At 39.1% G+C, this 16,833-nt stretch overlaps 1 protein-coding gene across 1 annotated transcript in view; it reads left to right on the forward strand.

The window, feature by feature from the left end:
• Positions 1–997: 997 nt before the first annotated feature.
• LOC310943984 (VPS10 domain-containing receptor SorCS1-like) overlaps positions 998–16,833 on the forward strand; it is a gene marked incomplete at both ends in the record, with an annotated part of 78,282 nt that continues 62,446 nt past the window's right edge. The window contains 2 exons of the mRNA XM_083909680.1: positions 998–1,220; positions 1,323–1,933. Coding sequence (XP_083765806.1) covers positions 998–1,220; positions 1,323–1,933 — 834 coding nt within the window. The remainder of the gene's footprint in view (positions 1,221–1,322; positions 1,934–16,833) is intronic.

Consider the following 16,833-nt stretch of genomic DNA (forward strand, 5'->3'; position numbering starts at 1 on the left):
TGAAGAATACACGTTAAATACTCTGCTTTACTGCGTCTTCACCTGAGAAATACACGTTAAATACTCTGCTTTACTGCGTCTTCACACCTGAGAAATACACGTTAAATACTCTGCTTTACTGCGTCTTCACCTGAGGAATACACGTTAAATACTCTGCTTTACTGCGTCTTCACCTGAGGAATACACGTTAAATACTCTGCTTTACTGCGTCTTCACACCTGAGGAATACACGTTAAATACTCTGCTTTACTGCGTCTTCACCTGAAGAATACACGTTAAATACTCTGCTTTACTGCGTCTTCACCTGAGAAATACACGTTAAATACTCTGCTTTACTGCGTCTTCACACCTGAGAAATACACGTTAAATACTCTGCTTTACTGCGTCTTCACCTGAGGAATACACGTTAAATACTGCACTGACCAAAGCTGTGGTCATTCATCTGTAAACTCTGTAGACGATCTGTCAAACATCATTATAATCTTTTATAATTATTATAATTATTATTATAATTATTATTATTATTATTATTATTACTATTATTAATAATTATCGCAGACAGACGAGAGTTTGTTTTTATTTTTATATATTTGTAATTGTTATATATATATATATATATATTGTTATATTCACTTTCATTTGCCACATTTCTGTCCTGGAGGAAAATGTAAGGACGATCTAAATGTACAAGTTTTGTTATTTGAACATATATAATATATATAATAATATATAATATAATATAATATATATATATAGAGAGAGAGTATATATTTTATTTACTGACTGATTTCATAATGATTTATGAATACAGTGCTGACACTTATTTATTCCCACTTCACACATTAAAACACAAACGAGTGATAATATTGTGAACAATAAGAAGTGAAACTGCGCGTGCACAGCGCAGCGGGAATAGGCGCGAGGAAAAATTTCAAAAAGCCGCAGAATAAAATGAAATCAGTAAAAAAAGTGAAAATCGCGCTGATTATGAGCAACAATGTGTTTAAATGGAGGAAAAGAGCGTGAAGGTTTGTCCTCGTGCTCAGTCTGCAGCTCCTCCCTCAGCTTCAGCTTCATCAAATCCTTCAACTCTGTTCATTTCTGCTCAGACGCACTTTTTTACACCGCATTTGAGCAGCGACGCAACTTGCGCAGCAGTTTCTCTTCCATCGCCGAGCGACAATTAAAGATCCAGGGACAATCAGAGGGAGACGAGGACTGAAAACTCCAAACCTTATTGTTGTTGTCTTTGTTGTTGTTGTTGTTGTTGTTGCCTCCGCAGCAGCATCCTCCTCTTCTCTCTTTTCTTTCTCCGCCGTCAGCGATGAAGACGCGCGTCACATTTTGCCCAAAGTGGCACCGCGCGCTCCGGGTTTGGCTCTTCACGATCTTCTGTGTTTTCCACGCAGTCAAAGCTGAGATAACTTGTCGTTCGTGTCAGTCTGGAAACGCGTGGCGAGCACAGGAATTACTGCTGAGATTTGACACGAGGGGATCCACGGGAGAAGTTTATAACTGCGGTGACGGAGCAGCGAGAGCCGGAGCAGCGAGAGCCGGGGCTGCAGGTGGCGAAGGTCGGGAACGTGATGCTGATGCACCTGCTGCTGATGCTGATGCTGATGCTCCACAGGAGGCGGAATACACGAGGGAGCCTCGCGCTGAAGATGACACAACAAAGGGAAAAGTTTGGTGCATCAGTCACAGACGTGACCGCAGATTCACGAGGAGAACCAGGAGGAGCGGAGCCCGCAGTCAGGAGCCGGGAGAGGGCGCAGTGTCCGCGGCTGAGCGCAGAGTCACGCGCTCTGAAGTGCGCTCGTGGAGCGGAGCCTCGAGGCACGAGGAGCTCAGAGTCAACAGCTCCACGTTCGCTTTGACCGGAGATTCATCTCATAACCAGGCGATGGTTCACTGGTCCGGACAGAACAGCAGCGTGAGTCCTTCATTACGATCATTATTAATATAATATATATTATATCTTATATATAATATGTCTAAACACACACTGGACACATGGACACAGGAGGGAGAGTAGCACGCGGGGCATACCACAGAGGTGTGTGTGTGTGTGTGTGTGTTTCATGTAATTAATTCCACGCAGGGGCGTTTCAAAGGCCACGCAGAGGGCTGACGTGGGCCCCAATATTAAACTGTTCTGTTTGATTCTTCATATTCTGTCCATCACAGAAATAACAGCTGGAATAATTAATTTTTCCTTTTTTTTCTTTTTAATAATTGGTAGCACGTTTATATTTTAATAGACAATAATAATAACAATACTAGTTTAAATGTCCACATAACAATAAAGGTTACATATAAAATGTATCATTACTCAGATTTGTGAAATGTTATTAATTAATTATTGTCTGTAAAACATCTCAATGATCATATATCAATATGAACGTGTTCAAACATAAATAACTTTGTTTTCTCTGTTTCCAAACTACGTCAGTTCCATTAGATTGTTTATATTTTGTGTGTATTTAGACACAAGTCTAAATATATTTAAATTAAGATTATTTAAGATGAAACACTGATTATCTCAGATATATTTAATATGTGACCTTCAGTGTTTGTGACCTTATACCTGCTGCAGGTGAAGCACTTTCAGCTCTGTGAAGACAGAATGCACCTGAATAACTTTAGATCTGATTATCTTTAAAAAAGGATCCTGTATTAAATATTAAATATGTATCATTGTTGTTATAAGTGTGGACAGAACTGTAAAAATAAACAGCATCATGTTGAACCTTTAGGGCATTTTATAAAGCTTGTCTTTTAAATCCTGAATGTTGGATTTGAGGTTATAATCAGGAGCTGCGGAGCCTTGTACGGTGACGTGCATCATGGGTAAAAATACACATGTGGCAGCTAAACTGGGAAAGATGTCGTCATAATTAACTGATGTAGATAAACATGTGGACGAGAGGTGAAGTCACTTTGTTAATCTGTGGATTTTATTCAAATAAAAAGCTGTCAGAATAAATTCATCGTGTTGAATATTCATTAACCAGATGGTCATGATTTGGGACATTATATATATATATATATATACACATATATACATACATACATATACATATTACATGATAATAATGAGCTGCTTTCATCATCGTCCACAGTCAGTGAGTTAAATGTCTTCAGTTCCAGCAGCTGATACTGAATCTATAGAAGAAAATACATGGAAATAAAGTGAAAATCTATTTGCACGAGTTTTCACTCACAGCTTTTGGGGAGAATACTGTGACAGCATTTGTATTGCAGTAAGCACATTATTATGTTTATACATATATATATATATATATATATATATGTATATACATATATATATATATATATACTAGTATGCAGTGATATGTACAAAGTCAGAGGAAGTTCACCATCTCTGAAGTTGTTTCGCTGTTTAACCTGAACTCCATTTTTCCCTGTGAGCCTGCAGGCAAAAAACACACACACACACACACACACACACACACACACACACACACACACACACACACACACATACACACACATTTCTCCATCACCATCCACAATAATCTCTCTTTGCATCAATGAGCACTTTTTTATGTCTTATTTGTTTAAATCCTGAGCTCATGGTCCTCAGATGATCACATGGTTCACTGTCTCTCCTTGTTTCTGTTGTAGGATGAGAGTTGGTGAGAGTTGGTGAGAGTTGATGAGAGTTGATGAGAGTTGGTGAGAGTTGGTGAGAGTTGGTGAGAGTTGATGAGAGTTGATGAGAGTTGATGAGAGTTGGTGAGAGTTGATGAGAGTTGATGGGAGTTGGTGAGAGTTGATGAAAGTTGGTGAGAGTTGATGAGAGTTGGTGAGAGTTGATGAGAGTTGATGAGAGTTGATGAGAGTTGGTGAGAGTTGATGAGAGTTGGTGAGAGTTGATGAAAGTTGGTGAGAGTTGATGAGAGTTGGTGAGAGTTGATGAGAGTTGATGAGAGTTGATGAGAGTTGATGAGAGTTGATGAGAGTTGATGAGAGTTGGTGAGAGTTGATGAGAGTTGATGAGAGTTGATGAGAGTTGATGAGAGTTGGTGAGAGTTGATGAGAGTTGGTGAGAGTTGATGAGAGTTGGTGAGAGTTGATGAGAGTTGGTGAGAGTTGATGAGAGTTGATGAGAGTTGATGAGAGTTGATGAGAGTTGGTGAGAGTTGATGAGAGTTGATGAGAGTTGATGAGAGTTGGTGAGAGTTGGTGAGAGTTGATGAGAGTTGATGAGAGTTGGTGAGCTCATGGTCAGGCTCCGCCCCTCTTCTTCCATATATGGAAAGATCTGGTTAAAAACAGCATAGAACTTGGTCAGAATGACTTTATTGTTGTTCATGTGATTTTCCCACAGTCTAAGAAGGATCAGATGTCAGAGTGGGTTAATGTTAAGGTTCATTGTCTGAATGTCCTTTATTCATATACACAATAGTCTCTTTCTGTTCCACATGCACAGACGTGCTTTCATCTGTTCATGTCATTTATCACAGACTGTTATAATCTGTGTGTGAGGATGAAATAATCACATGTATTTATTTAATCATGTTCAAATGTTCCAAATAAAAACACACACATTATTCTTCACCTGTGTATACCTGTGTGTGTATATAGTGTGTGTGAAGTGTGTGTTCTCAGCCTCTCAGTGATGTTTATTGATAGGTTCTGTGTTGCTGCTGTTTGTCCTTTTAACTTTGTGTGGATTTAGTCTGTGAAACAGCTGATGGTGCGTTCAGGTTCATCCACAGCAGATGTTTTACTGTGTTACTGATTCATTCTGTTATCATGGAGTTTGTCATCACTGTGTCACATGTTCACATGACAACTGTTACTGTGTAGAATCATGGAAACAGAACGTTGGTGTTGGCAGATCAGAAGAGCTTTGAGCAGAGAGAAGCTCACTGTGGGACCTGAGCTGCTGTTATTACACAGATGGATGTGAAACATGCACCAGGTCGACGTTATTTACATTTGGAAATGTCAGGCATTAAGTTGGATTCAGTCTACGACGTTTACACAAACAGAAGCTTCTTGTGCTGTAATGAATACATCTGTCCATTATTTCCTCAGTTATACATTTAAAGTTAAATCTACAAGTGCAGCAGACTGTTTGAATTAGCAATGACCACATGTGCAGACTCATCACTTAGCTTAGCTGTTAGCTCCAGACGGACTTGAACCTAACCTGACTCTTGAGAGTGATATTCAGTCATTTCTCAGTCAGAATTTCTTAAAAGGAAAAACGTGTCATGTGATATTCACTGAACATCGTTTGTGTAAAAAGTGACACGATATCAAACCATGTTTCCACCAATTAATGACGGATTGATCACAGGACTTTGAAGTCACTCACGAATGCTGCTCCACGTTGTCTGACGCTTCCTCTCCGGCTGTTCAGGGAATCTAAATCAGTGCATGTGCATCTCTTATAACCATAGCAACAGCCTGTTTACCAGCTGAGGCTCATCATGTGTTCATTTGTGGACGTTTGAGGACTGAGCTGAAGTAACGAGCAATAACTGAACACATTTACAACAGAAGTTTGAGGACAAGAGGACAAACTCTCCTGATAATCCACTTAATCTACAACTTCATGCAGCGATCCTACAATGGTCATTACACAGCATGTTGTGTTATTATGGGATGCACACAGGGATCCTACAAATCCGTCACATGTGAGTAAGCATTGGTCACTGACAGGTCAGCAGTCTTTGTGAAGAGCATAAGAGATGAAAGACATTTATCTCAGCTTCACACATGAATCCATCCTGACAGCAAAGGAACAAATGAACGAGGAAGGTTCTGAAATCAGCCGTCAGAGTTCAAATGAGCAGAGATCGACCGACATATGGAAAACTTGATCGACTGAATATATCTCACTCTTATAATGCCACTGGAGAGCTTGTTATGCATTTGGAAACAGCCTGAGAGGACGTTATTCCAGACCTGCAGTTTCCTGACATCTTTAACTTCCTGATTAACTTCCCTTCATTTTACTCCAGAGTCACTGAAAGTTTACAAGAGCCTGGAGGGAAACACATGGACTCAATCTGGCTCAGTGACAAACATTAAACTCTGGAGTGGCTAAAGATAGTGTTGTCACTGGAAGGGCAAGTGTCACATTAGCATAATGTAGCATAAAGTTGGCATTAGCAATGAGCAGAGTAATGTAAATCATTTCTGTGCAGACGTGAGTCCATGCTTTACCAAACACTGATCTGTCTCTTGACTTCCTTCACACACCTCAGATTTATCACACTGAGCAAAATATACTTCAAACTCAAATGTAAAACCTAAGAGTGAAGAACAGGCTGCTAACGAATCAGTGTAAGGAACAAAAGAAAACTCTGGGAACCAGTGGTCGTCTCACATCTCTGAACAGAAGCTAAACACAGGCCTGATCTAACCTGAGTGACTGATGTACATGTATTTATTTAGACTCACACATGCAGCACAAACTTAGAGGGAAATCATTTAGAGGAAAAACAAAAGAAACTTTCTTGTATAGTTTTACAAAACACCTCCTGGAATCATTTCACAGTAACACCTCTAAATAAATAAATGAAAGGATTTTTTTTGTGTTCTTTACACTATGAAAAAATGAGTAGAGTGGGAAAATCAATAATGTATGTGTTTCTTTAGAAAGTGAAACAATCTTAAAAATATAAGAGTCTGCTGTAAAAACCTCTGTGATTCCAGCAACTGATGATGATGATGATGATGATGAAGATGATGATGATGATGATGATGCTCATTCATTTTGGGAAAAGCTAAGTGTTGTTGAAACACATTTATTCATTGGAGCAAATACATTATTAAAGGAATATAATGCAGTTAATGGACTTTAGTGTCTTTGGTGTTAGCTACACTCTCACACTCTCATCTATGTTCCTATTTGTTTGATTATCGTGTTGTTTATATATAAATGTACGTCACTATGGTTGTGTGTGTGTGTGTGTGTGTGTGTGTGTGTGTGTGTGTGTGTGTGTGTGTGTGTGTGTGTGTGTGTGTGTGTGTGTGTGTGTCAGGTTGAACACAGTCCAGTACGATGCCAGCAGAGTGTAATCTGTGTGTTTTCAGACCTGTTTCTTACAGAGAATGTGAAGAAACATAAGCAGAGCTGTTGTTGTTGTTGTTGTTGTTGTTGTGTCTCAGTGATTGTCAGAGTCTGATCGTTCAGGCGGACGCTGTCACGCTCCAGGGAGCAGCATTTTACTGGTCATCAGGCTGCATATACAGTATATATATGTATATATAACATATATATACATATATATACTGTATATATACATATTATGTATATATACCCGTTTCTCCTTCATAGACACAAATCCCATGTGAAACACTCACAAATAAGTCATGGTTTCCTTGACTTTGAGGTTATTGCTGTAAAACTCATTCTTCCTGTGGACAAACACAAACACTCTGTTAATGTGTTGGATTTTCTCAGACTTTATTTCAAACCCTCAGGTCCTCAGAGACTTTCATTTCTCTTGCGACCACTTCTTGGTTTGTCTCTCTTCAGTTTCTCCTCAGTCATGAAGTCATCGTGTCCTCTGGTGTTTTTCAGGTCACTCAATACTCACCTGAACATCGTATCTTATGAAGTGGTGAATGTTTCTTCTCTGTTTAACTTAGTCATGTCATTACTTCTGCTGAAGTGAAGCTAAAGGAGCAGCTGAGTTTTATCTCAATATATAATATATTATATTATTTTTAGATCAAATCTGATTAGTGGAAATAACATACTGTATTTTTTTATTGTCTTATGATCAAGTCAAGAAAGTAATAAATAAATAATGTCCCTGTGGTTCTGATCCACATCTCCAGAGGGCGATGGTTAAACATCTTTAATAATTGATGCTTCAACAGTAAGAGATGGTTGGAACATATTATCATCAGTGTTTGTGCAAAGGAATAATGATCAATAGTTTAAGGAGCTGCTAAATGAGCCAAAACAAAGACCTCAGACATGTTTTCATGGAGGAAAGTGATCATCTGGATACTGCAGGTGTGTGTTGTTGATTGAGAGTAAGAAGATGCAGAAGCATTTAATAATCAATCATTCATTCATCAATAGCATTTCATTATAGAAACATTCATCATTTTTTCACTTAATTTATAATGATTTTTATTTTTTAAAAGTCCTTTTAAAGTCAATGTGCCGTGCTGTGCTTTACTGTGCATCAGGAAGGAAATCCAGCGTAAAAACACGTGTGTGTGTGTGTGTGTGTGTGTGTGTGTCTGTGTCTGTGTGTGTGTGTGTGTGTGTGTGTGTGTGTGTGTGTGTGTGTGTGTGTGTGTGTGTGTGTGTCTGTGTGTGTGTGTGTGTGTGTACCTGCGATCAGCTAAACACTTAACAATATTATTCTCTTTTGTAGTAATAATTCATAGCTTGTATGATCACAATGACAACAGTTAAAATAAGTGGCTGCTTCTCAGTCTTTATAGTCACTTGTGATTAAGCTTCTATGAGCGATGACTTTCATTAAACATGAAGCATTTATTTTTAGTGTGCAACTATTACCTGATTAACACTTAGTGCACTTAGTGCTGCAAAACACCACAGACTATCTATCTATCTATCTATCTATCTATCTATCTATCTATCTATCTATCTATCTATCTATCTATCTATCTATCTATCTATCTATCTATCTATCTATCTATCTCTATCTATCTATCTATCTATCTATCTATCTATGTTAGATTACCTACCTTGCCCTTGAGCCTGTGGATCATTTCTCTGTGTCTTGACTGTAGTTTGTAGATGAATCCTCTGACATGAACACATCACTGTTGTAAATGCTGCTCAAACTAATGATGGTGAATTTTGCTGCTGCTGAACTGAAGCATCAACACAGAGACGACAGTCAGGATTTATGAAGCACAGACAGATGTTAAACGTTTAAAGTGTTAAAGTGTTAAAGTGTTAAACTGCTGCACTTCATCCATTTTTAATAAATGAAGCACAGAGAGGAAGACGACCACAGATGAGAATCCATACATTAACCACTCTGACGACCACAGACACATGTCAATCTATACATTAACCACTATTACACTGACGCACATCCTTAGTATTACAGAGGTTCTCAAACACTGGTTTTGGATTGTGAGAGATTTTTTTGGTCACCAAATGTTTTTTTGTTTAAAATGAATGTCTTGGTTTATTCACCACTGCAGGTTGTGATATTATGTGTTGCAGATATAAATCATGACGCACACATTTGCTCTTGTCATGATTTATATTTATATTATTATATTTTTATAAAGTGGCTCTTAGAATAAAACGTGAATAATAAAGCTGTTTTTGTTCTTATTCTGCCTCTCTTTGTGAATCTGGAAATGAGCTCTGCTATAATATGATATTAATACTCAGACCTGATTGAGGGAGCGTTTGTGTGTATACAGCAGCAGCGCAGGGTTGGGTGAAGACAACAAGCTTTTGTCAATGATCTGATTTTTGAGCAGTAGAATTCACTTTTATTATCATAGATAAAAACTATCTGTAGGTATAAAGTTCTTATACCAAGATAAGAAATACCTCTTGTCTTGTTTGAGTTTATAAATACATCACTTCCAAAAATACTGGCAGCAACTTTGTTTTTACTGTCATGAGAAATGTTTGAAGCGCTGAGGGTTTGAGTCTCTGCAGACGCCATCTGTGATCTGAGTCACACATGAAGACATATGGTGATAGAGGAGCTAACACATCTGCTCACGTCCAAACACATTTACCTCAGCTCTGTCGCATGTGAATTACCATGTTGTCCTGGAACCAAGCTTTTCATCCACTCTGGCTTCTTGTGTCTCAGCTCTTAAGGCCAGTGTTCAGCCATTAGACCTCAGCTGACACCAGCGGCTACACAACCACGGCTAATGCTTTAGCTGTTTTAGCTGCTTTAGCTGTTTTAGCTGTTTTAGTTGTTTTAGCTGTTTTAACTGCTTTAGCTGCTTTAGCTGCTTTAACTGCCCACAGACACTGACATATACATATATACATACAGCAGATGTCAGTTCAGTTTTCCTTCATCCTTCATCCATTAAAAGTGACAGTGACTAGAATACAGTGGTTATTATAGGCTGTAAATTGATCATAAAGCAGTGGACTACAGATGATAGAGTGGATCAGTGAGTCTGACGACAGCGAGCGTCTCATTAGTATTTCACCATCAGCAGCACAAAGATCTAATGAATTCACTCAGTCTTCACTCACTCACTTAGGAAGATGAACTCTTTTAAAGGAAGTTCATCTTAGTTCAGTGGTAGAGTGAGTCAAAGGGTGTGCCTTAGATTCATGTACATATATATATACATATATACATATGTATGTACATAAATACAGACCATTTATCCATCTATCCGTCATTAATGAAAGACAGTATATGGAATTTGTGACTATTATTCTAAATCTTTAACCTACAAACGAACTAAAATTGGATTCTGGTGTAGTTTTTGCTCCTAATTGAGTTCTGTTATGCAAAAGCCCTTTTGTCCTCTCGTCCTCTTGTCGTCCTCTGCACACAGAGTTGAAGCAAAGCTTGAGCTCAGTTGTGTGGAGCAGCTTCACTTTGGACACTTGACTTCTTGAGTGGTGGAGGTGTTTGACAGTAGGAGGCTCATGAGAGGAGGAGGTGTTCAGGAAAGATCTGGATTTAAACTGCAAATGCTCCCATATGAAATGAATAAAGAGAGGTCGCAATTGTGTTGATTTAAAACAGAAGAAACAACATCTTAAAGTGTTAAACTGGTCATTATTATCGTGCGTGAGTGTGTGTGTGTGTGTGTGTGTGTGTGTGTGTGTGTGTGTGTGTGTGTGTGTGTGTGTGTGTGTGTGTGTGTGTGTGTGTGTGTGTGTGTGTGTGTGTGTGTGTGTGACTCCTGAACTTCCTGTGCTGATCCATGTGCTCACCTTCCACCTTCCAGAGAGAAAAGCTCCTCGCTGAGTGAATCCACGTCCAAACCAAAGTGCTATGTTTTCCAGGTCTGGCAAAGAGCCGAGGCTCAGCGATGGCAGCTTGACCATGTGCCTGTGGTCCTGGTGTCAGAGCTGCAGTCAGGTAGTGCTCTCAGACCAGATGGCTGCAGCCGGGGGGGGGGGGGGGGGGGCTGTAGCCATCAGCAGAACCCTGGCCATGCAAGTCATTTCTTAAAAAGCAGACATTTATAAAACTGTGGCTGTAGCTCTTACTATGCAACAGTGACATCATTGCTCATGTGTAAAAATGTCAAATCAATATCAGACGGACGGGACTTTTCTGAACATATGTCCTTCGTTCAAGCAGATTTCACTGCAATAAAACACAGTCTGGCTAATCAGGAGTCCATGGTGCAGGCGACACAGAGCCAGAGTCCACTCAGCCGTCCACACAAGCCTTCACAAGCTTCACAGGCTTCACAAGCCTTCACTGACTCATTACTGAGAAACAGAAAAAGAGCTGATCAACGGTGAAATGACTGCACTGTAGCTGCTGCCACTGAAAGTGATGTGGTCACTGTGCACAGGATACACAAGGTCAAGGTGTGTGTGTGTGTGTGTGGGGGGGGGGGGGGGGGGTGTGTGTGTGTGTGTGTGTTGCGTCTCACTCTGTGCTGTCAGATGTTGACTGAATCAGGTTAGAAAAGGGAGGAGCAGCAGCAGTAACAGCAGCAGCAGCAGTAACAGCAGCAGCAGCAGCAGCAGAATCATCTCTGATGAAAATGACAGTTTTTCACTCCTCACACTGTTTGAACGCTGAAAGGCACAAACTTGTGTTTGTCACCAGGAGAAAACTAATGTTATGTAACCTGTAGACAGAAAGAAAAGAAAGAAATTGACAACATTTTGCAGGTGAAAGTTAATAAACTCACAAGAATCAACAGCTATAATATTCACAATCACTATAATTCAAAGTCAAATGTTTTCTGAAGTTTAACTTTGGTGGAATACTCTGCAGGAAGTGTGACATTTACTCAGTTGTTATTCAATAAAGTCCAACAGCATCAACATCAAGGAACTCCTCTCTTTCAGTTGTTCTGCAGAGAACTGCTGATGTTATGAATATCAAGAGTTATTTTACAACTTACTTTGAATGACCAAATGTAATCCACTTCCCCCAAGGCTTTTAAAAACAAGTATAAGTACAAGTTAGTCTGCAGTAAATGTGGTAGAATACGAGTACAAGGCCTTTGTTTCCAAAAGTCCAAACAATCAGTGACGATTGTTGTTTGATGAAATTTGTGTTTCAGTTAATGTTGACGTGTTCACGTTAACACGATGTTTTTTAAAAGAACATGAGGTTTTTAAAAGAACATTAAAAATGGGGTCATTTGACTTTTGTTCTCAACTTCATCGATTTATGTTGCATTGGAATCAAAGACAAAAACAAAGATCTAAATTCTCCTCCACGTTCAACACTGTGTGCAGAAATAATCCAGTGTAATTGAAGGAGCTTTTTCACAATTAAAAAGCTTTTTATTACTTAGACATGAAAGTAAACGATGCATAAAAGACTAAAAGGTTTTTTATTATAAATCTGGAAATAAAGTTACACAACACAAGTGCATTCTGTTCACCACCAAAAAAGTGGAAGCATCAGCATCAGCAGCAGCATCAGCATCAGCATCAGCATTGACTCATCACAGGTTTCCTCCCTCTGCAGCCCAACAAAATCTAGATGTGTTTGCCTCAAATGTAAAACATTCATATGTAAAACATTCATCTGTAAAACAGCTGTGAATCCAAAGTATTGCTGGTTCAGCTCTTTGCTGGTAAATGTTCAGCCCCAGCTGAGTGTGTTTGATGTCACTGAGGTATTGAATCATGCAAACAGGACGTCTTTGTCTTTCTTTTGTCATCACTGTCCTTTTTCTGTAAGATCCTCGTCATGAGGGGCAGTGGTGTTGCAAAATAGTGAGCTAATGAGATTCCACTGGAGGCTCCACAGCCTTGTTTAGTTGAAGGTCTTATTATACGTATTCCTCCTTCACTTTTTCACCTCCAGCTTAACTCCAGCCTGTTTGATCCACATGTGCAGTGATGAGTTGATGTGAGAGGGAGACGTTTTCTTCAGTGTTAGATGATGAGAGGTGGAGGCTCTGCTGTGTCTAATGCTGAGTATGCTTTAATTGGAAGAGGTCGGAATGATGCAGGCATTGTGTCATTAGACGCTCTAAAGGATTTTCTGTGGTGTCGACAAGATTCAATATGGAAATGATAATTACAGCAGCTTTAATTGGAATCTCTCTCAGTGACAGATGGCAGCGACGTCTGAAACTGTCTTTAGCTGTTAGTGTCATGACTTCTGATCAAGTGACCTCCATCCTCTTCTGTTGAAGGTCACTGAAGGTCAGGGCGGTGTGTGTGTGTGTGTGTGTGTGTGTGTGTGTGTGTGTGTGTGTGTGTGTGTGTGTGTGTGTGTGTGTGTGTGTGTGTGTGTGTGTGTGTGTGTGTGTGTGTGTGATAACACCACCAACCAAATATAAACAGTCCGTGTGATTTCTGCTTCACAATGAGAGGACGAGCGTGGGACAAATGAAGAAACTGGATGAAATGAAGCGTGGACGGTTTGCAGTTTAGTGGAAATTGGACAAACATCTGTTTTCTTTCATATTGCAACGCTGCTGTGTGTGTGTGTGTGTGTGTGTCTGTGTGTGTGTGTGTGTGTGTGTGTGTGTGTGTGTGTGTCTGTGTGTGTGTGTGTGTCTGTGTGTGTGTGTGTGTGTGTGTGGAGGCTGATAATCAGGCTCTCTGCTGTCATAGGAAAATCACGTCTGCACAGATCCCTGCAGTGAGACTGTGTGATGCTTCACTCTGATCTTCTCCTCAGAGAAACCACAACTCTGTTCTGTCAGGGGTTTGTTTTCAGCCTGACTTCATCCTGACTTCAGCCCAGAGGTGAGGACAGCTGGTGTATATCCATCAGTCGTCATATGTAGTACAGTTTCAGTACTCGGACACATACATGTATTATGAGCTGTGCCGAGCTGTGCCGAGCTGTGCCGAGCAAGTGAGTGGAAACAGTCCACAGCTCTCCTGGGCTCGTACACCTCTGCAGATGTTTTTTTCTCTCTCTCCTCCACCTCAGTTTAAAAGTTTAATTGTGTCTCTTCATTAGAACATATTTAAACATCACATTCACTACATTGACCACACGTCATGGTCTGATACAGTTTCCTCGAGGCGTGAAATACTCTTTCAGTTATTGTTTTATTTGAAAGCGGATTGTTTTAATAATAATTATGACATAAAGGTTACTCAGGCTCACACACTCTGTATAGTTAGGTTGTTTGGAGGTTCTGTGGTGGTATGAGCAGTAAACTCTTTAGTGCTGACTGTGCTGTGAGGCTCCTTCATATCCTCAATTAAACATGGAGGAAAAACACGTTTTAGCCTCTTCATAAAGAGGTTGCCTAATAAAATCCACAGCTGCTTAAATCAAGACGATATCTCGTAAAACTCTTCTTTAGACGTTTGTTCAGTCTTATCAAGTCTTTATCTCAGGCTGAAACACTGACGTCGTCCATGTGAACAGCTGTAATTAAAAAGACTAATCATCTGTCATTTAAAATCAGCTGAGTAATAATGTGTGTCCTCTGTATGGTTAAAAAGAGACTATTATACTTTATCTTAAAGGGATGGTTGGTGTTTTTAAAGGTCAACAATAAACAGGTCATTTTCACCTGCATTTCTTTGTTGTCTGACAGAGTCAGTGTTAACATGTGTTATAGAATTATACAGTTGTTCCTTATTTGTCCACTTGTAGTTTTTGTATGTTCACCAAACAATAAGAACCACAGTGAATGGTAGCTAACTTTTATAAATACATATGTGAATGGAAAATTCATTAAAAACTCTGCAAAATGAAGTCAGAATTGAACATTATTTGACTTTATTAGAAATCTAAATCAAAGAAATCTGTGATAATACAACAAATGTGTAAATTCTGCACATTTTAGATGACTTAAAGGTCAGCTTTATAGAAGTCAGCTGGGTCATTAGAAGCATGAGGTCATTCACTCACATTTATGATATTTATATTATTTATATTTGTGAGAGTGTTGCACATTTTAAATGATTTCCATACACATTTTGTGAGAGAGAAACTCTTCAGTGTGAGCTTGTTATCATGGTTAAACAGCTGGCTCACACACACACACACACACACACACACACACACACACACACACACACACACACACACACACACACACACACACACACACACACACACACACACACTATCAAAAGGCTGCAGAGAATAGAGCTTCATAAACAAATCACATTACTGTGTATAATTACAGCACATTACGCTCATCATTTGTCATGGTGGTAAAAAGCTCATCAGACAAACATTTCTGTGTTTGTGTTTAGAAACGACTGTGGAGTCATTTGTTTTCATAAAGACAATGTTTACAAAGTTAGAGCTGGATTTATATTATATTATATTATATTATATTATATAGTGACCTTTGCACCTGTGTACAGCTTCTTCACAGCCCTTTCTGATTGTTCACAGGTCACATGATCACAGAGAAGTCAGAGAAGTTTCCATATTTATGGATTAAAAAACAACATACTTTATTTATTTACCTTTATTTGACCAAGTAAATCATTGAGATTTAAATTGCAGTTATGGAGGCGACCAGTAGGGGGCGGGCTTGGATACAGGGAAGGGAGAGAGAGAGAAAGAAAACAGAACGCGACTGATTCACGTGACGAGAGAGACAGGAAGTGACGACAGGAAGTGAAAATGACGCTGATAATTGTAAAAGAGTTTAAAGAAACAGGAGAAGTTTGTTTATTTACCTGAGTTCACAGTGTTTACACAGTGTTTATGTAAATAAGTTAGTGAAGTGAGCTGACGTCAGTATCAGGAGCTGCTGACGTCACGACGACGCTGTCGCTAAGCTAAGTGAGCTAACAGCTGAGGACGGTGTGTTTGTGGATTAACCCGCAGTTTGGACCGAGGCTGAACGCTGTGAGTTTAACTGACTTATTTACTCTTATTTTACTGTTATGTTACTGTTATGTTACTGTTATTGACTGTTATTTACTGTTATTTACTGTTATTGACTGTTATTTACTGATGGAGTTAAATAGAAACAAGAGTTTATCGGTTTTATTATCAACCGAAACTCAACGCTTTTTTCATTTTCTCCGTTTAAAAGCTAGTTTAACGCGCGTGTGAGCGTGTGTGTGTGTGTGGGTACACAGTTGTTGTTGTTATTGTTGTTGTTGTTACTGTTATTATTATTGTTGTTGTGGCTTAAGTGTTTAAGTACAGAGTGTTTAAGTCATGCATGTTATGATTTGACGCGATACAAATTGAATTGACATTTGGCGATATTCCACTCGCTCGACTCATGACTGGTTATGACGTCAGACTGCCGTGCACTGATTGGTCAGAGTGTCGGAATGAAACTGAACAATGCTGAAGCGCAGATGAGTTAAAATGATTTAACAATCCTGAAAACATGAGTTAATCTCCAACATTTAGAAAAGCAAACCTTTTAAATCGTCCTTGAACAGAGGAGTGTGTGGAGTTAGTTATTTATTTGATTTAACCAGAGAAGATCCATTGAGATCAAGATCTCTTTCACAAATGTGATCTGGTCAAGAAGAAGGCAGAAGTTAAATAAGAAACAGGAAGACAACATTCAAACAAACAGTGAAATATAAGAAGAGTGCAACTAGATAAACATGTAAAGATATATCAACATATAAACATATAACATATAACATATAAAGATAGATCATGAAATAAAATGCTCATGAAATAAAATGCAGAATTCCATGTGTACGGATGGTTCCACCTCTTCTATGCAACATCCAAATGAATTTCCATGTAGCGT

This window comes from Microchirus variegatus (assembly GCF_963457635.1).
Source record: "Microchirus variegatus genome assembly, chromosome: 23".
NCBI classification, from domain to species: domain Eukaryota; kingdom Metazoa; phylum Chordata; class Actinopteri; order Pleuronectiformes; family Soleidae; genus Microchirus; species Microchirus variegatus.